The sequence below is a fragment of the Mchenga conophoros genome, linkage group LG5 (genome assembly GCF_057382185.1).
Source record: "Mchenga conophoros isolate Kocher_MC1m ecotype Shallow Benthic linkage group LG5, M_conophoros_male_GT1.1, whole genome shotgun sequence".
Classification (NCBI taxonomy): Eukaryota; Metazoa; Chordata; class Actinopteri; order Cichliformes; family Cichlidae; genus Mchenga; species Mchenga conophoros.
The window spans coordinates 27,738,302-27,764,446 of record NC_140530.1 but is presented as its reverse complement, the minus strand read 5'-3'; the positions used below and the strand labels follow the sequence as shown (position 1 = coordinate 27,764,446).

The 26,145-nt window shown below is 37.8% G+C and overlaps 1 protein-coding gene across 1 annotated transcript in view; it reads right to left on the bottom strand.

Moving 5' to 3' along the window:
• Positions 1 to 24,144, bottom strand: part of LOC146574769 (sodium- and chloride-dependent taurine transporter-like) — a 29,249-nt gene extending 5,105 nt beyond the window's left edge. The window contains exons 1-14 of the mRNA XM_085274676.1: positions 23,892 to 24,144; positions 14,083 to 14,312; positions 13,860 to 13,994; positions 10,273 to 10,361; positions 9,802 to 9,947; positions 9,490 to 9,622; positions 7,899 to 8,033; positions 7,409 to 7,512; positions 7,173 to 7,297; positions 4,519 to 4,631; positions 3,284 to 3,421; positions 1,416 to 1,518; positions 657 to 757; positions 190 to 360 (exon numbers count right to left, since the gene is read on the bottom strand). Coding sequence (XP_085130802.1) covers positions 190 to 360; positions 657 to 757; positions 1,416 to 1,518; positions 3,284 to 3,421; positions 4,519 to 4,631; positions 7,173 to 7,297; positions 7,409 to 7,512; positions 7,899 to 8,033; positions 9,490 to 9,622; positions 9,802 to 9,947; positions 10,273 to 10,361; positions 13,860 to 13,994; positions 14,083 to 14,311 — 1,722 coding nt within the window. The 5' untranslated portion in view covers position 14,312; positions 23,892 to 24,144. The remainder of the gene's footprint in view (positions 1 to 189; positions 361 to 656; positions 758 to 1,415; positions 1,519 to 3,283; positions 3,422 to 4,518; positions 4,632 to 7,172; positions 7,298 to 7,408; positions 7,513 to 7,898; positions 8,034 to 9,489; positions 9,623 to 9,801; positions 9,948 to 10,272; positions 10,362 to 13,859; positions 13,995 to 14,082; positions 14,313 to 23,891) is intronic.
• Positions 24,145 to 26,145: the final 2,001 nt, after the last annotated feature.

Here is a 26,145-nt window from a genome sequence, read left to right as displayed (position 1 = left end):
AATGGTCAAGTTATAGGGAAAGTAGAAAGGACAACTGATGAGCAAAGTCTTATGAAAATATGTCAGGATATGTCAGACAGATTGTAACTGAATTACAATCTAAAAGATTCCATTAATTCCACTAAAAGTGAAGTGATGAATAATAGAGAAGAAAGAGAAGAGCTAAACAGTTAACAGCCAGGCACCCACCTCAATGAGCGGCCCATCAGATCGAATGATCTTGATGACAACCACCATGGGGATGCAGATCATAGAAGCCAAGGCCAAAGTCCACCCTACTCCAATGGCCCAGTCAGGATACTGGTACATCTTGTTGTACGTCAATGGCTTGTATTTGACCAAAGAGAAGATAAAGCAACCCTGGATTGGAAGAGGAGCAGAAGTGTACGTTTTTTTAAATGTATTTTTAATTATTTTGTATCTGGTTATTTGGTAATAAATAATAAATAAATTACTGTGTTATACCCAAAGCATAACGTATAACGTGGTGAAATATCTCTAAACTATATGTAAGAAAAGCTCATGATGACACTAGTACAATTTTCAGTGAATAAAAAGTTGTCGATTGTTAATTCAGAGGAAAAAAGTTGAAATTATTTCTCAGAAATGAGAACAAGTTTAATTGATTATCTGATTGATGAAACAACAGTCCTTACCATACACAGTAAAGGAGTGACCACAGTCCAGCTCCATTTCATCCAAGGATTTGGTCTGTAGCCAATCATGTCCTCAATCGCATCATAGAAATTATCAACGCCTGTGGAGATAAAATACTCAATTGGCTTGCCTCCTAACTGTTGTGAAGTACTGCAGCTGAATTCTTACTGAAATCTGTTACTGTCATATTGCTGTAGCACTTCAGCCAATTTAGAGCATTATTTTAAATTGAAAAAAATAAAGAAATTATGATAAAATGATAAAGAAATAAATATTTAAATAAAATAAAATTTAGATGCTATGACATTAGGCCTCATCCACAAATTAGAAATCTGAAGGCTCAAATCCTATCAGTGTAAATTGAACCAAAATTATGGATTCCAACAGCATGAAAGACACCTGCCAAAGTAACTAACATGTCACAGATTACAGACAGGAAATAATTTAGAAAATTTTACTTTTAGACAACCTCATCCTTTATTAATTGTTTGCAGATTCATGATCAGAAATAAGTATATTTTTTCTGACAAGATAGATTTGAGGTGTCTATGCGGACTTTTCTGTTTTAAGCTGTCTGTCTGTCACCTTCTATAACAAAAGAGTGTACACACAAATAGCTGGGATATTAAATAGGTAGACATTACTAGGTACTTAATCAGTAAACTTGTTGTTGTCTGAATACACAACACAAGGTCATGTTAACTGGTGTTCATTAGAAAAGCATTAATAAAAAAAAGTATTATTTATGTAGTACTCACCATAAACCCAGGCAACAGCTATACATTCAAAGAATGCCACCCACAGAAGGCACACACCGCTTGCTGCATAGTAGTCAAACAGCTGGAAAACATACATGCCACCCTGCAAAAAACAACAACAGAAACACAAAACAAAACACAGACTTAGTTTTAAAATAAGTTTGTTTTTTTTTGTTGTTGTTTTTTAAATTCTCCTCTGTCCAGGTGCATTTCAGGTATTTTCAGTTTTCATCTTGTTACCATGCTTTACAACAGAAAGACCTGTATACCAGCATTACTGTGGCTTTAAGTGTATGGGGTTATACTACAATAAGTACAATAGTGGTTTTCCTTTGCAATGAGTTGGTGTAAGAATGACAAGTGTGACAAGAACACTCAACTATGAAAAACTGTTAATCATACATGTACTAATTTGACTATTATAGGATGCTAAGGTAAATACAGAGTAAAAGTGAGCAGCCAAAATGTCCACATGTACTTTGAGTGTGCACACGTTTATCCATTGTGAGAAGTTAGTCATGGGAATCCTGAACTGAAATCAGGCCAGTGCTGCCATAAAAAGATATTGTCATGGGAACAAGAGGGGGCGTGAAAGAGAAGGGGAGGGAGCACGGGTTGGGGCAGAAAACAGTGATGGGAGGTTGTAAGTACAGAGATAATGTTTAAATGTTGATCGTAGGAGAAAAAGCGAAGTACGAGGATTGCCGAAGAACAAAACAAAAAACCCACTTTGTATAATTACTGACCTGTAGATTCTCATTTAAGTGTTTCTTACTTTGCAGTAATAAAGCAAGAAAATATTGGGCTTTTCCCACCTTTGGTGTAAGGAAAATTGGTCATTATAGATTTCTGTTTTGTTAAACAAAGAAGTGGAACTGGGTTATCAAGGGTCGTGTTCAAGAAAACAAAAATATGTAATTAAAAAACAATTTAAACAAAAAAATGGAGTTGTCAGGCTGATTGTATTAAGTAACTCAGAATTTCTAGTCAGGTTTGAAAATGAGTGATTGCCATCTCATATCATAACATAATTAAACATTTTACCTGATTTTTTCATGTCAAACATTTCTCATGAGTATGGCCCATGGCATACTGGATGTGGCATATTGTAAAAGTATATACACAATACCAGGTACCTGCTGTATCAGGACTGCTGCATTTTTCAAATGAAGGAGAAAGGGGTGCTTCTACAGATATTACTGCAATAATGAGGAACTGCCAGGAGCCTTATGTACAAGTAAAGAAAGGTGAAAAAGACAGAATCAGCTAAGATGAAGCTTAAGGAGGATGAGGATGAGAGAACATTGAGGGAAACTGTAGATAGGTGCTACAAACAAGGTAAATGCAAAGGGAAGATGAAATTAAATGAGATGAAAAACAACAGACAAAAGAAACAGACGGGAACAAGAGAGAAGAAGGAGGAAGCACGAGATTTAGAAAAGCTATATCAAGTCTACTGTATCTATTAATATCAAACGAGGGAAGGGAAGTTCTCATGACTTGACAGTATAAATAGCCCCCTGTCATCTCTTTTGGGATCGACACTAATAGCTGTCTGAACACTGTTTTTCCTGGAGTATTGAGTTGGGAGATGGAGCCTGAAATGAGGTCAGCAACCACAGTGTGCGTATGTATGTATGTATGTACGTATATTTATCAGTGGGTGTAGTGAACATGTGGAGAAATACTGCAGAAATACTGCAGAGTGATTCATTTCTGTTCGAGTACTGTTTTTGTAATTCACAACACATCAGAGTTTGACTGTTTTATAATTTTCTAATGATTACACTGATTCTAAGTGCTCTAAAAGTGCTCTGGCCATGATTGCTGGTGCTTTCTTTTGTGTTCACTTTCCATTGTGTTGTTACCTTGGTAACCATGGTGAGTCCAAGCACGTAGCTGATGCAGCAGATAATAGCGATGAAGACCTCTCTGCGGTAACCCTTCCTTAGGAAGGACGGATACAGATCCACCAGTGATGTGATCTGCCCTTCCACCTCCACAAACTGCAGGGGAACCGAGAGATACAGTGGCATTAATCAAAAAAGGATAAATGCACTAATAAGTATCCAAAATATTTCAGTGCAACTTTTGTTGCTGAGGTTTGGCAGCACTATATGACGTGGCTGTGTAAAATTTCAAACACAGACTAGTCAGTGGCCATTTTAACGAGTGGGTGAAGCGGAGTTGTTATTGTTGGTTCTTTTGAAATTGTGGTACAATGTGTAAAGTGTCTAAGCTTAGAACTCAGGTAAAAAGCAGAAGTAGTTCTATTGTTATTCCCTTATGAGTCTAAAGACGAATATTCAACCACACAAACCACCTCAGTTGTGGTGCGCGTCACTGTGCTATCATGCACCCACTTACAGGGCACGGGTAAGAAATACATTTTGGGTCACTCCATAGCTGAATGCAGCTCTGGCTTACATGCAGTGGCTCCCTGTGGCTTTGATAAAAGCAAAAACAAGGAAAATAATTATAACAATGAATATGGAAAGGAAAAATATAAATTTTCTATATTAAAAAAAGAAAAAAATCATCAACTAAAGTGTGCATCGTAGCCTACCTCAACAGGGGGTCAATAGCAAGGATATATACACATGATTGCATACGTTTTATTGGTGTTAAAGACGTTCTCGGTCTGTTGATAATAAAGATTATTGCAGAGTGGTGCAAAGATTCAAAGAAAAATGACCTTGAAAGAGTAATGTTTGTGTAATGTAATGTTGTGGTTTTTTTTAACAGTTTCTCCTGAATTTGAAACATAATCTTATATAAATCTTTTTCCAGTTGTCGTTCACCTATTAATTTCACCTATTAATGAATACTATTTGATGACTTTTTGTGTCTATATTTATGCACAGAAACAGACATTTTAAAGCACGAAATATCCAGCCAAAGTCTTTTTCAAACACTACTGTATTTGTGCACAAGCTTCTTCACACACTTGGTTCTGTGGTTGGCCAATGAGCAGTTAAATGTTTTGCTTATGGGAACCTTAAAAATAGCTGACGCCTGTAAGTGTCATCAGCATTTCCTTTTATGGCGAACCTCCTGAAGCTCCAACAGTCACCCATGTGTGAAAGTTTGTTTTTCCTCTAACCTGACTGTCGAGGCCAAGCAGCAGCAGCATAATGAAGAAGAGGATTGCCCAGAGTGTAGGAAAAGGCATCATGGTTACAGCTTTAGGGTAGGCAATGAAAGCCAGGCCTGGACCTGCGGAGGAGAGGGGAAGGGGGTAAGAGCAGAAAGAAGGGGAAGGGGGTAAGGCAACATTAGAACCATATGATAAACTCATCTGATCTGCATCCCTATGGGGGAGAAAAAGAAGCCCCAAACAATGGAGACGCAGAACAGGATATGAACACATCATAAAAAACTGGCTAAATGTTGGGAACAATTATTTACTTTGGTTTTATGACTTTGTATATAGCTAGTATGCACTAACACCAAAGTATATGTAATACACATACTTACCTCTTATGAGCAACACATTATGGCACACTATAAACTGTATACACTCAACACAGCACAGTTTCATATCATTAACAAGGACATATTACACTGAATTCTTACACTAAAAGGCAAACAGAAAAATAAATACAGGTAGAGTATGACATTAAATGCACGCTTTAGTATAATGTAGCTGCAGCTCTGTGGAAGTAAGTAAATCATGAGATAACTTGTAAAGCATTCAGTAAATGGATGCATGTACATTATGTAATGGAATAAAACTGGTACATGGGTTATGTGGAATAAAATTACCAAAAAGACCATACAACACCACAACACTGCAGCAATTCTATGCAAAATATAACCTCAACTGCTAAAGACGGTTCAACGAATTCACCCAAGCCATTTTGCATTCCTGACTGAAATTAGGATGACCCTTTCTATAAGGAATGCAAAAGGACCAATGCAAAACAGCAGCAGATGCAAAATGAGTGGTCAGATAAAGAGCAAACATGTTCTTTTTTTCTGTAGTTTCTTTTTTTTTTTTTTTTTTAAATGAGGTCTTATTTGACTTGCTACATCGGGAACTATACAACAGAAGTCAAAGAACAGGGAAGCAGCCATAACAGCGAAACAGCATTGCAGCTGATAACAAGATGTGTCAATGTGTTGCATTTTTTGTAGCAAATTATGATGAGGCATCCAACCAAACACCGCGCGTTGACTCAAAAAAACAAAAACAAAAAAAAAAAAACAAAGAAAGAAAGAAAAAAACAAAAACCTTTCCTATACCTGAAACAAACATATGCTATATTAACTCAATGAAATTGATCAGTCATTTCTACAAATACTTCCAAAGCTGCATTTGAATGCCATGTCGTGTGTGCTTACATTCTACTGTGAAAACCACAGTATTCTTTGAGTATTCAGTCAGCACATTCTGTCGTGCACAAAACATTCAAGCATTAGCAGTTAAGGCAGACTTACTTCTGATGATTTGGGGCTTTTCATAACCTGCTTGCCTGAGTTGGCTTGATGAGCATGCAGATGTTCCAATACTTATTATATTCTGCTGTCTACGTAACCTTCCGTGTTCATAGACCCACAAAGGTGGACAAACTTTCTAAGGCATGAAAACCAAGCTGATAACCATGATATGCAGGGTGCTCGACTCAATTCCTCTGACCAACACTTCTATTCTAGTTCCCTGTGGAGCATCAGCCCACTCACCAAACAACACTGATCTCTGAAAGTTCTGCACACCCCACCAATACGTTGCCACTCTAAGTGTATATAAACTGGGCTGGCAGCAAGGACAGTTTCTCTTTTTTTGACATTAGCAGACTGAAAGCTACATTTTGGGTTTTTTTCTTGGTCGATCATGGGGCAGAGATGAAGATCAGAGCATTTGATGATGATATACCAGAAAAAACAAATATTAGTATAGATTTCAAGTTTGTGACTCATCTGACAAAGCTTCATGTGCCAACACATTTGAGGGTGACTTATACCTTTGCACATCTGCTTTTAACTTAAATCCTGTGATTCTGTCTGAAAACTACACTTCCTACGCTGAAAAGATGTCGACACTTACAATTCCCTCAAAGCCATTTTCCAAAATATCTCAATCTCACGATGCCGTGAAAACAACTACTCTTTTTCTTTTACCTAAAGTATACTGATAGTCATGCATTCAAAACAAAATCATGTCTTACATGGACAACATGATTGGAGAGGAAAAGAAACCCAAACAGATAAAGGCGCTGGCTCTAGCTACCATGATTAAAAACAACAAATAAATAATAGAAAGAATCAAGAACCACATATGCCGATGTCACGCAAAAAAAGGAACCACAATAATGGTGGCAGGAATCTCTCGTGTACACAAAAGGAACAATTCAGAACTACATCACGTTGGCACAAGATCCATGTACAATATGACACAGCTAATTCTAAGTGCACTCCGCTACAGTTTTCAACGCGTGCCTAAAAAAGCACAATCGAGTTTCAGATGCATCTCAGCCCCAACTTGTTTCGTTCGAATGAGCGCTAACAAATCAAGTCAATATTTCTACTTTTTGTCAAGGAGTGTTTGATTTCGGAAGCTTTTATATTCTGATGCCGTCATTCAAGATCAATCAGCGAATCCATTCAATTCCAAATTTCAACTCATTTCGAAACTGGACGTGTAGTCGAATTCTCACTCAGGTTTCGTTGCTGTTTTTCTTCATAATTGCTATTGTTTTATTTGTTAACCAGGAAGCAGCGCCCACCATCACTGCCGCCTTTACAGAACCCTCGTACCTGACTCTGCCACATCAGCAATGTCCACCCCTTGCTCTTGTGCCATGAAGCCCAGGACGGAAAATATTGCGAAGCCAGACACAAAACTGGTACCACTGTTGAGGGCTCCCAGCAGCAAACAGTCCCTATGTCACACATATGTCATGAGGAGGATTTGTTAATGAACACACAAGGATCCCTTTAGCCCCCCCTCTCTCCCCTATCGCTAACCCCCTCACTGAAAACTAATGGCTCACCTGTAGCAGTTGTATTTGTACTTGTTGTAGCTCCCCAAGGACGTCATGGCACCCAAACAGATGGCATAGGAGAAGAAAATCTGGGTGCCAGCATCAATCCACACCTACCAAGAAGGAAGTGGGGACAAAAAGGCTGAGGCTTGCTGATGGGGGGGAATTTAAGGGGATTTTGTACAGCGAAGCAAGTGGGATAAACTGTGTTTCTGGTTGTTTATGAAAAACCTTTTTTGGCTTTTCTTTTGCCACATTTTACAAATCAGTGTGCAGGCATGTGTTTTGTTGCCATTCAACCAAAAAAAGGACAACAGCAATTATATTATTGCGGTCTCATTTCCTTGTAAACCACATGTTCCATTTTTATGAGTTCAACAATTTTGGAATTTAAATTTGGTTCTTTTCTGTATGAACAGCCGGACAGGTATGTGGTCAAACTAGTGAAGGAAAGCTATAACAGTGTTTTCTTGCTCATGCACCTCAGGTTAACACCTACCTCTGGGTCCTTCAGGCGAGTGAGGTCAGGATACAGGTAGAATTTGATGCCTGCAGTAGCACCTGGCAGCGTCACACCACGGATCAAAAGCACAATGAGCATGACGAAAGGGAACGTGGCTGTGATATAGACCACCTATAAGGGGAGACCACAGGTACAGAAGAGCAAGGTCACACATTTCGGAGACAAACTCTAAATGATCCAGTTTGAATTATTTTACTGCCAATATATTAGCTTATCAAATCTCCATCCACAGTAGTTTTATTTTGCCAGCTAGCTGATACTCTGGCTTTATTACAGATAATGGATTTGATCAGTGTGTGAACTTGGGAATATTTTGGACAACAACAGACCACAGGTGGTCCGTTAAATCAATAGCGGTGTACCAGTATCTCTTATGTGGAAAACTGTGACCACATTTGGCCTTGCAGGAGTGACAATAATACAAGAATTACAACTTGGATCAACTAGAAAGTATCAATCAGGTCAGCGCAATCAATAAAGTGTGTTAGGGCTATAAAAAGAGCGGTCTGGGATTGATTGCCTTTGGTCTTGGAGCAAGCTGTTGCTGCTGTTACTGCAGCAGCAATTCAACGTGGTCTGAAATATTCCCTATATTGAAATACCCAAGATTACATTTATCCTGCAATACTATAGAAAAATGTAGAGAAAATACCAATTTATAAAACAGACAGCTTTCACTTGTCAAGGATATATTAGGCTGGAAGTGAACTGTCATTTTTTTAAATTGATGTTGGAATTGGGAAAACTGGCAAGCATAAAATTTCAGCAGCTGTGACAAGGGCCAAATTAAGATGTCTAGACAACAGGGTCAAAGCATCTCAGCAACAAGAGTTCAAGAAGGGTTTGGGCAAAATGCCAAAATGCTCATGGCATTGACTTGTTGTCCAAACTTCTTAGACCTTCCTTTGACCAGGCATCTGTGTAGCATACTAGGAAATGAAGTGTAACATATGAAACCCCCCTCACGCTCTACAGATTTGCTGCAAATGTCTCAGTACCTGTAAAGAACAGGAGAACTTGTGTCTCAACAGGCCAGAGACATTGTTGTAGCACAAGCAGGGGCATACACATTACAACACTAGTGGCTCTTCACTGTAGATATTATATTTAGTAATAAAACAATTGCAATCTACAAATTCTTAGGTAATTTCTTGATGCATGGAAGCACCCAATATCAATTTATCAGAAAAATCCGTAGTGATTTGTCAAGCAACAAGAAATTGTGTTACAACTTTGTCCTCTTTTAGTCACCATTGACTACATTCTGCACACAGTAGTGTATTAAATAGTAATATTGTAACATTTAAAACATGAATTATGTCACCCATATTTGCCTTTGTTTAGTTTGAAAACCTATGAGCTTATTTTTGTATTTACACAAGGAAATGTAAACATAGCAAATTGTTCTCCTGGTCAGACCACAAAGGCGAGAAATAAAAATCAGATAAGCATGACCATGTCTTGGATGTTAGCTGAAATTAATGTCCTGTAAAAACCAGGTCCCTGTATTCTAAGAGGAATAAAGAAGTGACGAAGCAATGAACACGAGACACTACAGGATATTTACCTTTCCAGTGGATTTTACGCCCTTCCAGATGCAGAAGAAGCAGATGACCCACACAAGCAGTAAACACAGGGCCAGGTCCCATTTAATCGGGCCGATCTCGTCTATACCACTGGAGATACCGAGTACATTATGCCTGTAACAATAAATAAATGGGTAAATAAATAAATAATCCTCTGTAGGTGTGTGTCTGCAAGCTGCAGGTTTCATTGCCGACTTTCTACCTCACCTTGACTGAACTTTTACATGACAAAGAATGAACAATTGTTTGTGGTTATGCAAGTGTGCAGGTGTGTGTGGTTTTATGTAACTTACTCCCAGAACTCGGTGACGGGGGAGGTGAAGTTGGAGGCGTTGGCAGCCACCCAGAGGGTTTTGTTCTTGCGGTAGGTGTCCTCAATGCAATGATCAGTGTTCCAGGGCTGATTGCACTTGGCCCAGGGCAGCTCAGGCTGAAAACACTGGGATATAATAATAATAAAATAAAAAAAAGATAAATGATGACAACTGCATTATTACTATTATTAATAATAATTACTATATTCATGTTCTGGTAGCAGGCTAGTCACTTCTTTATGCAGCTATTGTTGAATGTGTCCCCTGAAAAATGTAAGTTTAGACAAAACTTGCATGGCAGTTAGCTGGTAGTTAAATTAACAAGAATCAAAGATTGCACTACCCGGATGTAAATTCCTCACCTATCTCCATTGTAAATAATACATGCCTGAAACAAGTGGAAAATGAAATGGAATATTCAACAGCTGTCTTTCCCCCCCTCAAACCTACCTGGAACAGGTAGTAGAGGCCCCAGGCCAGGATGACAATGTAGTAGATATTCAGCAGGGACACAATCACAATGGAAGCATAACCAATGCCTGGAGAGAATAGAGCGGTTCAGGGGATTAAACAAGAAGCGGGTCATCAAACTATTAAATCACTATTAATAATTATTAGTTATACTATTACTTTTCTCTGAAATAATATACAACAATTTCAATATTGCCATTTTCTGGCACGTCAACTTATATAAGACATGATATTTTAGTGACTGTTTCCAAAGCCCCACAATTTTCAACACACAGTTTTCTTGTATAAGAGGAAGAGGTTTAATGCTGATGTTTGATTGGCCACAAAAGACGACGAGACCAGTGGCAGAGATGTTCAAAAGAAGGAGAGAAAAAAAAACAAAACAAAGATTTGAATCCTAAGCAAAACTCTATGGGAAATTTGTGTAAAGCACAAGATGGCAGTGGTTGAATATATGATACACCATTTTAAAAATAGTTTTAAAATGTAAAAAGAAAAAAAAAAAAAAAAGATAGAACTGAAAATTGCAAACTTGGATTTCACTAGATAAAAAGATTTCTACAAGCCAGTCATTGCATCCTCACAAGTTTGAGTCTCAGTGATACTTCCTGTTTTTAATGGTTTTGTGCACTAAGTGTTACATGCGCTTAACAGAATTTACAGTGCAAACTGCAAGATTTGTACATCTGCAGAAAAGTCAGCAGTATCAGATCCATTTTTTACAAAATAGCTAGTCCTTATAAAATGATATCACAAGTACAGGACAACATTTACCCAATACAAGGTCTAAAGCAATCATTTATTTCTTTTTTAACCTTCAGTTTTAATTATAGTGCATCTAATATGTTTAATATCAGCTAAGATTCATTGCATCAGTACTGGCCTTGAATGACTTGAATAAGCTGGTGGTAAACACATGAGTTGTGTGTGCACTCCTGTGTGCTCTTATGCACTACACAAGGATATGAAGGGAAGAAAAACCCCAACCCTTGCTTCAGATGAGAACAGATGTTGAAACTGGGATTTGGACCAAGATTTGGACATGGATTAGATTTTAGTTTAGAGGTCACCGACGGTCCTCGTAAGTATATCAGAAAAAGCTTTGTATTGCTTTTGTAAACACAGCCGACTGAGGCCACTCATACAAATTAATGTCCTTCAACGTCACTGGCCTTCTGTGTGTGTGTGTGTGTGTGTGTGTGTGTGTGTGTGTGTGTGTGTGTGTGTGTGTGTGTGTGTGTGTGTGTGTGTGTGTTGGTGTTGTGAACTGCCTGACTAAATTCTAATTTGCAATCTGTGTCTGTGCGTGTTAGTGTGCTAATGAATGCATGGAATATTTTAACATTGTATTATGTTATTTTAATCACTGAGCTAATTGGCAGCATCATAACCTCTATATGTCTAAAAAACACAGACATGCACATGCTCACAAGATACACACAAACACTTGGATCACATGGTACGCTGCAAATCAAAGAGCTGTGCCCTCCTCCATGACGTCACATCTTGCGTTCATCTGCTGACCTTAGAAGCCCTCATTTTATGAATAACATATCACAACGTTGCCACCCATGTGTTTTACCAAGCTTTGTTTCAAATCAAATAAGGCCAAGTTGTAATTTTGTTTACCCTCACTGACATTGTGTTCATGTTCTGTTTAGCCACAACAACTCAATGACAGTTTTATTCTTCAAGCCCTCATAACTTTCAGTTTACACAGAAGCAGTAATTTATTTGTGTAAGAGTGCGAGATGCAGTCTATAGTTCTTGCTGTTTTTCTATTCCTTTCTAATACTATCTAATACTGTCTAATACTATCTGCTCTGTTTTTATTGGCCTCTCTTTGGCCTTAAAGCCAAAAAATGCCATCAACAGTTCAAATTTCTGAATCCAAGCTAATCACATCACATTTCACTTTAAACCCACAACATAATATATTGCAACAACAAATACCAGTAAGTCCATATTATATTTGATAATTTTTTGCTTGGATTTTCTCCCCTTGTTTATAATGTTCTTTTTATTTTTTCTAAGTCTTGTAGTATAGACCTTTCGCTTCTGTTTCACTCATATCCTCTATTTTGTCTTTTGCTTTTACCATGCTTTGTTTCCCCCCCTGTCTTCCTCTAATTCCCTCACTCTCATCATCTCTTCTCCATTCAAACCTCTCTCCTCTGTTAAATCCCTCTCCACCTTTTCCTGTTTTTTGTCAATCCATCTGTCTGGTCCTCAGATCTGTGCTCTGCCTTTTTCCCCTCTCTCTCTCATCATCTCTCTGATGTGTTGCTGCGCTGTTGCCATAACAACGTGTGATTCAGGACACTTTGTACACTGTCTTGAGAGAGAGAGAGTGTGTGTGTGTGTGTGTGTGTGTGTGTGTGTGTGTGTGTGTGTGTGTGTGTGTGTGTGTGTGTCTGTCTTTGATATCCATGTACAAGACTGCAAGAGGATAATGTGTCTGAAAAGAAGAAAGATTGTGTATTTATGTGAAAGCAAGAATAGCAGGACAAGTAAATAATTAAGATCATAAGAAAGAAATGAATGTGTTTATAGCTCTGAACTGAAGCCACGAATGCATTTCAGAAATAATGACTGTTAATGTGCAATTGCTGAAGATGGAGCAGTATAAATATTACAAAAAAATGACTATTCAGAATTGAACAGACAGGGAGGAATACATTAACCTTATTTGGCTGGTAGTGAACAGGAGGAGAGGGGGAGGTGAGAAGAACAGTGAATGAAATGAAGAAGGGGAAGTGGAGATGCCCAGGACAGAAGGACAGGAGGGAAAAATAATATATAAGACATTTAATAACAGGAGGAGAAAGAAGACGTTAGAATTAAAAAAGAAGAAGAAAAAGAAAAAAGAAAAGACTTGAGCTCAGTAAAGTGGAAGAAAATAACTACAGAGGACCTGTCAGAGTACACTGAAGAAATGCCTCTTGGCAGGTGTGAGCCAGAGAAGGTTAAAGCACAATAGAGTCCTCAGTATGTTGGTGTACCAGTGCAGGCTTGGCTGCCTGGTAACGGCTGCAGGGTAAAGTCTCAGCAGCCTGATTGGATGAAAACCTGGTGTGACTCAGCCTTATGTTACACAGCCATTTCTCAGTGGAAAAAACAGAGGTCTGGAAAAATTCAAAGTCTCGGATTGGATATGGAAAGTACTCTGCACTCAGTCAAATTGGCGGGCTATCAAAAGAAGGGGAAGTAAGTGAAGCTGAACTCACAGGTACAAGTGCAGGTGCAGGTGTATGGAAAGAAAGTTTTTTTAAGTCAATAACTGGAATTTTATGATCATTATAATACCCAAGATTTCAATGAAATAGTTATAGTGATGTGTCTGAAATTACTGATTCAACAGCAGTAAGTAATGGGTTTCCTTGAGGAAAGTCCTCATGAGACAAGTTACACCCGAGACAGAGTTAATTAGGGTGAATACTCCATCTAACCACCACCATAATCTCCAGTTTCTTTATTTTAGAACTGATATCGTGGGCACCTATAATATGATTCCTAAGAAAAAGCTCATTATTTGAGCAGGGAGGATCTAATTAGGGACTACATACCAGTAAAGATGGGACAGAGCTTCTCCCAGCAGGTAATGCCACCCTCAGAGGTGAACTGACCCAGGGCGACCTCCAGGAAGAAGACTGGCAGACCTCCACCAAACAGGAAAATGAAGTAGGGGATGAGAAATGCACCTAGATGGGGAACACAAGGGAAACCATTAACCTAAAAATATGACCCCCATGAGTTGACATAAATTGTTGCAGCATTTGAAAGCCTTACCTCCACCATTTTTATAGCAGAGGTATGGGAAACGCCAGACGTTCCCTAAACCAACAAAACCCCCAGCAACAGACAGAACAAAGTCCAGCTTGCTGGCCCACTTCTCTCGCTGGGGGTGCTTGCCCTCTGCTTCATCTTCAGGCCGGGTGCCAGGACTCTTACCGGGAGATGGTTTCAGAGTGTCCTTATGGAAGTCTTTCAGACACTGAAGTTTCTCTTTTTGAGCCATTCTATTGAAACAGAAGACAAAGAAGAGATCAAGTCAGAGCTGCATTCATGAAAAACAAAAACAAAAATATTATTAATGTATAATAATTAAAATATATATATTATTTTTGGTGCCTTCTTTCATGAATGCACTGCATTTTTACTGAACGATTGAGACTGAGTTTTTCAGTTGTGGCAAGGGACTGAACTGGAGACAAAGAACTGTGAGACTAAACACATTAGCTGAGGCAGGAAAACTGCTTAACAGTTGCTGAAGATTCAGGAAGTTGTAAAATTATCATCTGCTTCACAAACCATCCCACTGAATGGCTATTATCAGTTGTAATCACTCCCACAGGCATTACCAGCAGGTTATGCACCCACTCATAAACCATCAGGTTAGGCATCCTCCATTTTTGTCAGTTCTAAGAAGAAAATGACCAAGAATATTTAGGAGACCTCCTGTGGTCATGTAAATAAGTGCATAAAAAATTATCTGTTGGATACATGAAACTGATTACTGACAAAAAACAAACAAACAAACACCCCAAAAAGAACTGTATATCTTTTTTTTTTTGAATGCTCACCGAGAGGTTTTGTTGCCTAATCCTTACTAAATAGCACATGAAAAAGAAAGCTGGTAAAAATAAACAGTTCAATTTGAATGCATTTTGTTCAAATGAAAGCTAAAACTGATCAGAGTCAAGATAAAAAGATTTGAATATATGGTAACACGTTTAAGATGAAACCGTAAAACTAGTCTTCCTTCTTCGGCACTTCCTCATTGAAACTATTTAATATGGCGCTGTGATTGGCTGAACATTATAAGGGTTACGATGACAACTGTAGCTGTAAATTTCCATTCAGCAATGACAATGAGGGACACAAAGACAGTCGTGGAAGAGACTGACATACTTAGTAGTCAGCAGATGTCTGTCACTGTGGAAAATGCCACATCCCTCTCTTTCCATGTGCTAGGTTGCTGCACCCTCTAGTTCTTTGTCTTCATCTTTCAATCTTATTGTGTCTTTCAGGATGATATTTACAGAAGGTAAAACTGAGGGAAAGACTACTTTTCAGTGGCTATCTGCAGATACAGGCTTTGTTTCCAGTTTATATTTACCTGGATATTTAAATTAAAGTTGTTGGGTTTTTTCTCCCTTGCTTCTACCAGACCCAGGAATGTTAGTCAGAATGCATGATTCTTATGTTTGAATCAGATACAGCATGGAAGTATTTCACTTTAGTTGCACCTACAGCTTTTTTGTTTGAATTTGTTTTTAAATTGGACACAAACTGTGGTCAAGTGACTGGACATGAACGGCTGTCATGTTCAGTGTAACATTTCTTTAAAGGCTTTTATTGCAGAGTAAGGTGTTGATGCCAGCGTCACTGATATCATTTCATCTCACCTGTCTAGGAAGCTAAATCAGGGTCAAATGTTTTATTCATTTGAAAAAGTGATTTGAAACTGAAATTCTAAGTTTTGATATATATATATATATATATATATATATATATATATATATATATATATATATATATATATATATATATATATATATATATATATATATATATATATATATATATATATATATATATATATATATATATATATATATATATATATATATATATATATATATATATATATATATTTTCATATAATATATCGTTGTTTGGAGAGATTGGGGGTGGGGTGGGGTTGTTACTAGTTAGAAATGAGCATTTTGGTTAAGGATGGCCACCACTCCTTCATGAGATGTTGCTGGCATGCTGGCAGCAGCCAGCAGGTATGAAACACTGTTTTTGATTATCCTGTGACCAACTGCATTGATGGGTGAATGCTTGTAACGTATTGATGTACACTAAGGTGGGTAAAAATTTACCCCAGCAAGAGAGTTATCCGTTATCTGAGCGGCTTATAGATCGCTAAGCCGCAAAAGCTATGAAGTCTGAAGAGAAACCTAAGATTATTTGTGTGTGTGACTAGAACTAAAGGGAGGCACACTCACACTGAAACAAAAGGAGAAACTACTGTGTTTTTTAATAGCAGCATTAAGCAGTAGCCTACAAATCTTATAATGAACACAAACTAACTAATGGAAATAAGTTAGTAAATCAATGATTAAATCAGGCACATAAAGGATCATTCCTAGCCTCTTGTTAATTTAAGACTAGTGTATTGGTGTTTGGCATCAGCAGATATCTTCAACCAAGGTAGAATTGGGGAAAAAAAAGCTGTTCATGCCTAAATACTAGCTTTTTCTGCCAATATTTGGTTGACTAAGTACAAACAGCCCTGTACAATACCATCTCTCATTTCAAACAAGTTAATGATTTCACAGTTAGTGACACATATATTTATCTTCATGAATAACTTCCTATAGTAAGTTAATGAGTAATGCTAGGAGGAGAGAACTGGCTTTTTGTGCATATATTGTGTGAGTGACTTTCTGCTAGGAGAGACAAAGGACCCCTAACAGCACTAGATATGTGACATTATACCTGTATATATTTGGATTAAGATATTAAATTGAAAAAGGAAACCAGCTAGTAGACAAAAGAGGAATTCACGTGATACTGCAATGTGCTCTGTTGTGTTGCAACATCACAGGAATTAATGCAATAAGCTGAATAAACTGACTCAGGGAGTGAAGCCATTTGCCTAAAATAGCTAGGGTGAAGTTAAATCAAATACATAAAAAGAAAAGCACAACAAGATTAAAATGTTTAGCTGGGATGTACTGTGTACTACCAGTTCTTTTGGAAATTACTAGTGTAGTAGTTGGGAATCATCCAGTAATAAAACAGTTTGACAAATCGGGCACTTCTAGTATCAACAACATGCTAAAAAGCAAGGAAAAGTGGCATAGGTGCATTTGAAGTATTCTAAAGTCCCCAAAAATTGGCAGGTACATAGGTACTTTGACGATTTGATGATTAAGCTTTTGGGGGCCCCAACAGTCTTGTGGAAGTGTAAAGTATAATGGACGGCCTAAGACATTGTACATAGCATATATGTAGTACAATCTATTGAGCTTTGTGCAAGGAGTTTAACTTGTGAAGTGAACAGAATTATATCCTGAAATGACCTTTTTTGTCCCCAGTCAGGTGCTGGTGAACATGTAGGAATAACTTGCTCGCCAAGTGTTTTAAGTCATTTGTGCACAGGAATACACTGACAGGAAGGCCATTGTTTTCTGATTCAATTCATCATGTTGTTAAACTTACAAAGCCATACGAAGACAAACACATACCTTCAAGTTCCCAGCAGGGCCAGTGAACAAACTTCCTTGTATTAGGAAAGCGTGTAGAGGATCAAAAGTAATTCATCGTTTTGCTGCAGGGGAATGGCCTATGTTTAATGATTTGTAACTTTAAGTACTTTACAGTGAATGTAAAGTGACGCAGTGACAGTCAGTTGCTGAAACAGCCAGAATCACCTCTCATGTTTTGGAGGGAATTGCAGAGTAGCTTAAAATAATTTTTAAAAATAAAGACTTGACAGTTATATTAGTACTACTCCCCAATTTTCAGCTAGGAAATCATTAAAATCTCAAGAATTATGAATAGCATTTAGCTTGTCCGTTATGATCGCTAGCACTAGCTCCTTTAACTAGAAATGTTACTGTGCTGAATTCCAGTGAGTACAATTCGGTCAAAGCTGAACGATTTGTTGAACAATTCTTTTGAACTAACTGATTCTAGTGATTCAGCATACTGCAATGAATCGTCTTGAACATCACTGGAAAACAGCATCTGATGAGAATGTTTCCTGGGCGCTTCTAAGATTAGATCTTCTAGGCACATTAACTGCGTTTAAATCCTGGGGCTGACCGAGAACACTCTGAAGTGATGTGTACTCAGTCTGCCCTGGGAGTGCTTCAGGACTTCACAGGAAGAGATAGCTTTACCTCTCTGCCACATCATCTATCTTGTGTAGTCTGCTTTCACTACAGACTTGGACCCAGATAAGTGGTGGAAAACAGAAGTAATTGAGTGGTGACCATGTGTAGCTGTAGATTTAGCTGCTCAGGTGGTTCATCCCAAGAAAAAGGCATCATTTCAAAGAGACTGAACCCAATCTGTTCACGGGAATGTTGCTATTCCACAATTTCCTACAACATGACTCCCACGGAGTTAGACTGGCCTTGGAAACCACTATGAATTGTGGGATGATTTAAAGTTCAGGCCAAAAGTTTTGTGCACAACAGAGAACCATTGTGTGTGAGGGTGGACCTCACTGGACCCAGACTCTGGATATGCATTCAGTGACTTCACATATTTACTACAGTCCCAAAGTACTTACATAACACACTCTCCTATTTTGAGACCATGTACATTTCCACTGGGCTGGCTGCAGCTGCCCGTTACATCCACTCTCCTCTTTATTTGCCTCACATTTCTTTTACTCATCCCCTGCATATTTTTCTTTTTTCCTCGCCCATATTTTGTCTTCTGTTAAAGTCTTCTTTTACGCTCATCACATTGTGCTTTTAACAAACATGTCAATATTAGATATTTCATTCATTTCAAATGAGCTATTTAGGCTATTCAGCCTATTAGCTTATGAGCAATGAATAGAATTATTGGATTTAGGGCTTAAGGATGACAGATTCAAATATTTTACCAAAGACTAGAGATAAGATTGGACGTTTCAGTAACAAAATAATCAACAGCAGTCTTCCAAACACAGTGAGATGCAACACAAAACCAGCTGTCCTCTGCCTTTCCAATTCCCATTTTCTCATCATCTTGGTTGACCTCCTTTGCTTTTAGTTTTTCTACATTTTCTTCATTATACATCCTTCATGTTTCAACCCCCCACAGGGCCTTTCAGAAGTCTCGACCCTTTACCCCCACCCCCACACTTTATTTCCACAGCTTGCTTCTGCTGCCCCCACCCCCTTTTCTTGTAATCACTCACCCTTTTCCTCCTGGGTCACTTTTTAAATCAGCTTGTCCTTGTTTGCAAATTTTCTGTTGTTTCCCTCCAATAGCTACCTTCCCTCTTAATTTTACTATGGTTATTTTCTACAAGGCACTCCTTTAGACACTCTTGTTTATTTACAATTTTCCCCCATTAATGCTACCTCACTTTGCATAAGTACAGACACTTCTCGATGCTCTTTTCTCATTTTCATTTCAGACAAATAGAAATGATCATACAAAACTTGTAAAAGAAAGACAGGAAAAGAAACCGAAACACAGAGAGTGAATATGAGTAAAAAAAAAAGAGTGAGAAATAGGTGGAACATAGGGACAAAGGAAAGAGTGACTGAAAGCTGTTAAAGATTAACTTGGATGGGGAAAGCTGAAAACACAATGGCATGAAGACAAAAAGAAACAATGAGGTCCGTGTACACATTTGTTACTAAAAATTAATCATGCTACAGAAGGTAACGGCATGTGAGAGTCACATGCAGACAAATACAAAAATAGATGTTGGGCTGATGGACCAAAAAAGAGACTAAAGGCTTTTCTTTGAACACCAAGAATCACAAGAAGTATGAGCATGTGAGGCAACAGAAAGTTATCAAAAGTTACCAAAAGGCTTATCAAGCTACAGTTAACACTCACTGTCGGTTCTGCTAACATTTTTTTTCCACTCTAGTTCTGCAAACTATAACAGGTCAGTGGAGCTGAGCTTCAATTATTCACATACTGCAAATATGTATCTAACAATTAAACATTCAAGAACTTCAAAGATTATGGCTTGTTTTAGTGTCTCTGTAATTTCAACGTTTTGCCCAAAACTTTGGTCATATTTTGGTTTTTAAGAGATTCCTGATAAGCTGAGGTTTATTATGAAAGAATAATGCAAGGTTTTAACCGAACCTTTCGTCATAAACGTTTCGGTTCACAGATTCAAAATTGCATGTCCAGCAGATACATTGTAAATTCGTTGTTTTCATTTTTACCCCTCAGCTGTAAAAGGCCAATGGGGTATTGTCGTCACCTCAACAGACTGGCGCTGTGGACACCCAAGTTTGTAAATGCAATAACTTGAAAATAAGGCGACGTAGGAGTTTCAAATTGATACCATAGGTTTGTCTACTAGGAGACTGAAGGATAGCACTTGAAGCTCTATTTTACTCATTATAGTATTCACAGGAGTTTAATTATTGATACGGTCCCTGCCACCACAAGAAGCGAATAAACCCTAGCTTATCTCCCTTGTCTTGGGGTTTTTTTTGCAACTTCCACCATATTCATCAAGTCTACAGAAGTATTGAGTTCAAGTTCTCTGGAATATATTGTGCAAAATTTTTTTCTCAGTGTCTTGTTTTGATTAATCATTTCTTTGGGAATCTTAAAAGAATCCTAAATTTCTACATTTCCTGGTAAACTGGATTGTTAGCCACAAGGTGATGCTGATCTTTTATCTTCTGTCAGTTATCTTGCATGAAATGTATTAAAGTCAATCACCATGATAACGCATGCACATATGCAATTTTCATCAGCCTGATATACAAATATATAAGGTGTTAATCACTATCGTTGTCGTTTTCACCTTCAATAGCCAAGATAAATAAGATCTTTCAAAGCTGTCAATGCTTTTTAAATAAATGTTCAAACTGAGACCTCAACACATTTATACAGTCATACAAGATTAATGGGGCAGCTCCAACAGCAATGAGCTCATAGTGAACTTACATAATGGTGTGAATTTATGTTGCTTACCGGTTCAAGTTGGTTAATATTTAGTGCGGCATGTCTGATGTCAAGGCCACCTGATCATAAATGTTTGATATCAGCACATGCAATGCAACAGTTTATATTTTCATCCTCCACGTCAGTATAGGTTTGCACCACCTTTCTCAGATTTAATCTGTAAAAAGTGCTGTTGTCACCATGACTAAGATTTTACTAATATGCACATGCATGCACACATACGTGAATGCACACAAACACACACATGCGTGAATGCACGCACACATGCACGCACGCACACACACACGCACGCACGCTCCACTACCCTCAGATTACTGACTTAATAAATCATTTAACAGCAACAGCCTACAGTTGACACGTCAGCTTTCAGCAGTAGTTTGTCAGACAAGGGAACAACAAATTCCCACTACATTTTCACTTACATAAATGACTATTATTTACAATACAACAAACATATTAAAATTGAAATATACTTTGCAGATTAGATATTAAAACACAAATATAAAAGACAAAGACAAGCGTGATGTAAAATCTAAGAAGTGCATCTCTGGACAGGCTACAGTGTTTCCCCACACACAGAAATTCTTTTTATTAGTCATTTACTTATTTTTTTTTTTACATCCAAGAGGACAACACAATTCAAAATCACTTCACTACAGAAACATCACCTCTCTTAATTTGAAAAGATCAGTCCCTGCTAACCAGCTAGCTCTGACATTATCCTGAGCTTCCAGTGCTATTCGAGAGTTTCACACATCAAACTCAGCACTCAAACTCACGTGCCTTTTAAGTCTGTTAAGACCCATAAACTGTCACATGTGTAGGGGTCTTTTGCAGGCATTTTAAGCTCATTATGTGCACTCTCGTTCTTTATCACTCCAACCCACCGTATTAACATCACTCCTGACATTGTTCAAAGCTCCACTGTCCCTCATCCCACATGATACCGATGACAGCATCAAACATGTAACTGACTGAAAAGTTTGCCAGCTTTCATAAAAAGACATGAGAATGAGGGTATATGATTCTGATAGACTGAACCACTGAACACTTCTTGATTTTCATAAATTTTTACAGCCCCTTGAAATTAGTCACTTGCCAGCAGACTCAGTTACACGAGATTTTTGCCTACATCAGTCAAGATTAGATTAAACTCAAGGCCACTAGCAGAGAAAATACACACAGAAATGTCTCTGTCAAATCCTAACACTAGCCCTATATACCAGTATATTTTCCACTCAGTGTCATTGGGCTCTAAAACACAGAAAACTGCTCCCCTAATATAGTTAAAAGTTAACAAGAACTGGTAAGTGACACTTATAAATGATTAAAAAAAAGAAAACACTATTAATCTAACCTTGCACTGAAATCTATGGTCTGTGTGGGAGATGTCTCACTGTTTATCAACTGTTAATCAATTCTGTCAAGGCTGAATATCCAATTTCAAACTCAAATAGTATAAATAACTTCATAGATAAGATTTATTTTCTCTCCATTCGGTTTCCTAAACGCTTTGTAAAGGTCTCTTTGTGAAAGATATTCCATTCCAGGTTTTATCATCTTCCTGAGTTAAAAATCCTGGGTAAATTTCCAACTCTGAAACCAACCCAAAAAGGAAATAACTACTTGTTATCAGAACCAAACCCCTCCAAGGCACACTGAGGCTACCAGTAATCATTTTTTTATTCTCTTCCAACCTTTGTAAGACGTCTAAGAGCCCTGTAGTGTAGTGATTTACCCATTCACCTAACACAAGGTCCCCGGTATTGAGCAATCCACTGTAGCGACCCCTTGTGAATAAATGTGAGACCGAACGAAGCGCGTAAGATTAACGTATACAGACGAAAAACGTAATTTCTCAATACTCTAACAATTAAATAGCAATAGGAAGCTAATGATCGCTGCACATGCACTTGTTACTGGAGACGGTAAAATGTCCCCCGTTCATTGTCACAAATAGTGCAGTTACGGAGACAAAATTAAGCGAAGGAGAAAAGAAAGAAAAAGGACGAGAGAGGACGAGAGAGAGAGAGAGAGAGACGTTTTAAGGGGAAGCAGCGTGTGATGCTTTCAGAGCGACAAACGAGCATCTCCGCCTTCTCGTCTCACTTCCCCTTTCTTTTTTAGTTCAGCAACGCAATTATTCGAAACAAAGTCTATATATAATAAACCTAAATGACCAAAAATATAACTTCTCATTTGGTTTAAATAATGTGGATATCCAAGGACCTAAGAATAAAGCGACATATATGTATATAAAAAAGAGAGACAAAGACTGTAAGACTCGCGTAGGCTGTAAAAGCAAATAATCAGATAACAGAACTAAATCCGCTGCTCGCCATCCTAAACAAAGACGATTTAAAATAAATAAATAAATAAATACAGCAAGCAAATGGTAGAAATTAATAAGATCCTCTAAAATAAAAGCATCTGACGTAGACATGTGTGAATCCGCGACATCTCACAGATGACAAAGCTACTGATGAAAACAGATAATTGTACATATTCCAATAATACAAAATGACACTGTAGCCATCTGGGTAACACAAGTCCACCAGTGATCCTTCCTAAACGCTCGCTCACCGACGAGGGGAGAACAGCCTTCACCCAAATCTACCTCACAGCTTCCTCACAGATCTTCACCCGGACATCTCGTGTATACACTGCCATCAGTAAAACCAGCAATAATAATGAAACACATGCGATGGATTTAACTTAGAAATGGACAAGAACTTTTTTCTGTTCCTCGGGGTTTAAAAGGAAAGGTTTCCATTCAGACACAAAATCGAAATAAGTCAAAACATCAAAAATCGTAATTTGATATTTTAGAAAAAATCTATAAGAGAATGCATGTAAGATACACCATCATCTCTCCGTGAAATATTTTGTAGGTGTGCAACGAGGGTGCATTTTGTCTTTACCTGCAATGTTGATGTGCTTTCCTCTGTTATTTTGTCCTTTTAATGTCCTTTGAGCGCCGTCCCTTGTCCGTTTCGTCTTGTCCGTGACCTCTTGAGTCCGTTAGAGCGACTGAGGACTGAACGCGTCGGGAGCCTATATTTAAGCCTATTTATAAGCTTCTCTTCCTGACCTTTGTCTCTTAAAACTGGGGGACCAGAGAAGCAGCAGCAGTGGAAAATCACCGGCTTGCCTCCTCTCTGAGCAACAGGAGAGGTCTATGGTGCCTTCAGGGTGCAGCAGCACACTCGGATTTTTTGTGAAGGCAAACTGCGCGTTTGCAAAGCATCAGGAAATGAATATAGCCATTTACTAGCTAGTAGTTATGATCATATTTATGATAATAGTTTAAATTAAGCAATTTTTCCATGTTCTATCTGGGAATTGTTGCTAAATTAGGCTATACTTTGTTTCCTTTGTTTGTTTGTTGTTAGAGTTATTGTTACTTCAACCAGCATGCCTTTAAAGGTTATGTTGGGCCATCCCAAAAAAAAAAGTTGGTGTTTACAAGCATCACATGCAGCATTAATAGATATTAAAGTGCCAAGTTCTCCATTTAGTCTATGTCTTATCCGCCTCTCACGAGCACGCGCTCAGATTTTCGAGCGCGTTCTTGAATTAGCTCCACTTCCCCACACGCGGCCGAGGACAGGCGAAGAAGTGCACGTGTGGAAATAAACGATCTCTACGAGATAACACCTTTTGTGGTAACACAGATTCAGCAGCTCTTTTTAATGTGTAGCCACATTTTTATTATTTATTTATTTATTTCATTTTATTTTTTTTATTTTCACAATAGAAAAAAAAACGTTATCACAAACAAATCAAGCTCAAATCTAAATCGAAACTAACTTGCCTGACAGAGTTTTTGTTGTGAATAAAAAGATGTTTCTGTTATTTTGTAATCCTATGCTTTGATAAGGAACTGATAATTGTCTTCCTATATTCTGTATGTTTCCGTCAGACTCTTGATGTACACTATAAAAAACAAATAACTAAAAACTCTAAAAAGCACTTTGAGTGCTCCAAGTAGAAAAGCTCTATATAAGAACCAGTCCATGTATAAGGTTATGGCTCCATATACTTTATCCATATTGGTAAATGGGTTAGGGTGATTGAAGGGTTGTTATTGGTAACTGTTGTTTTGAGGCTAACCTGCCATTAACAAATAGATAAATAACACGTGTTTTTTTTTTTTTGTTTTTTTTTTCAACACCTTTTGGTGTTACTGACCAAAAGGATTGTGTAGAGAAGATGTTGAAGTGGACGGAGGGGCCAAAAAACATTGGACTTAAATATTGGAGATATTTTTGTTGTAGACTCTCAGCTGACAGCGAAGACAGATAATTTTCTCTAACCTTATTGAAGGACTGACTTAAATCCAGACTGTAGTCTCACTATGTAATCTCTGATCTGGGAAACTGATTTATGGTCATTTTTAAAAAATTGATTTGATTTTGGCCAGTGCAACTATACATTACATAGCCATCATGAGAAAAGTTGGATATGATGGCAAATATGTTGCAAAAAGCAAGCGTTTAGATGAGACTCATTCATAACTGGAACTTGCAAATATTGTTTTGAGTTTTTTTGTTTGTTTGTTTGGGATGGGGTTCAAGGAAAGATTATTAATACTAGAGAAGTTGAAACTTGCAACCTGTTGTTGTTGTTGTTGTTGTAAGAAGGGCAGTGCAATTTCTCAGAAACTTTAATGGAAAATTACAGACACAATGTGACAAAACTCCATTCAAACATCTGTTAAATTTGGATTTGAACATTGAATTTCAAAAGCATTATTATTATTGTTATTGTTGTTATTATTATTATTATTATTATTATTATTATTATTATTATTATTAGTTTTAAAGCACAAACAACAGAAACATACGTATTCAACGCCTCTAATGCAAACTTCCAAGTGCCACCTTAGAAAGCAACTCTTTTCAGGCCTTCAAAGAGAGCCATGCTAGTGGCACCGTTAGTAATCTCTTCAGTAGGAAAACTAGCCACAGCGACAGTGGACTCTTGGAATCCAATACTATCATATACTGCTCATAACCAAATATGGATACGCAGATGATGAGATCTGTCCCACTAAGCACTGTCACCATAGTGCACAGGATGAATAAAAAATGGGTGTGGATACACAGAAGTAGCTGTGTACCATTCTGCAGGACTTTCCATTCAGCCTTGACCTGGATGACAATTTCACAAAGT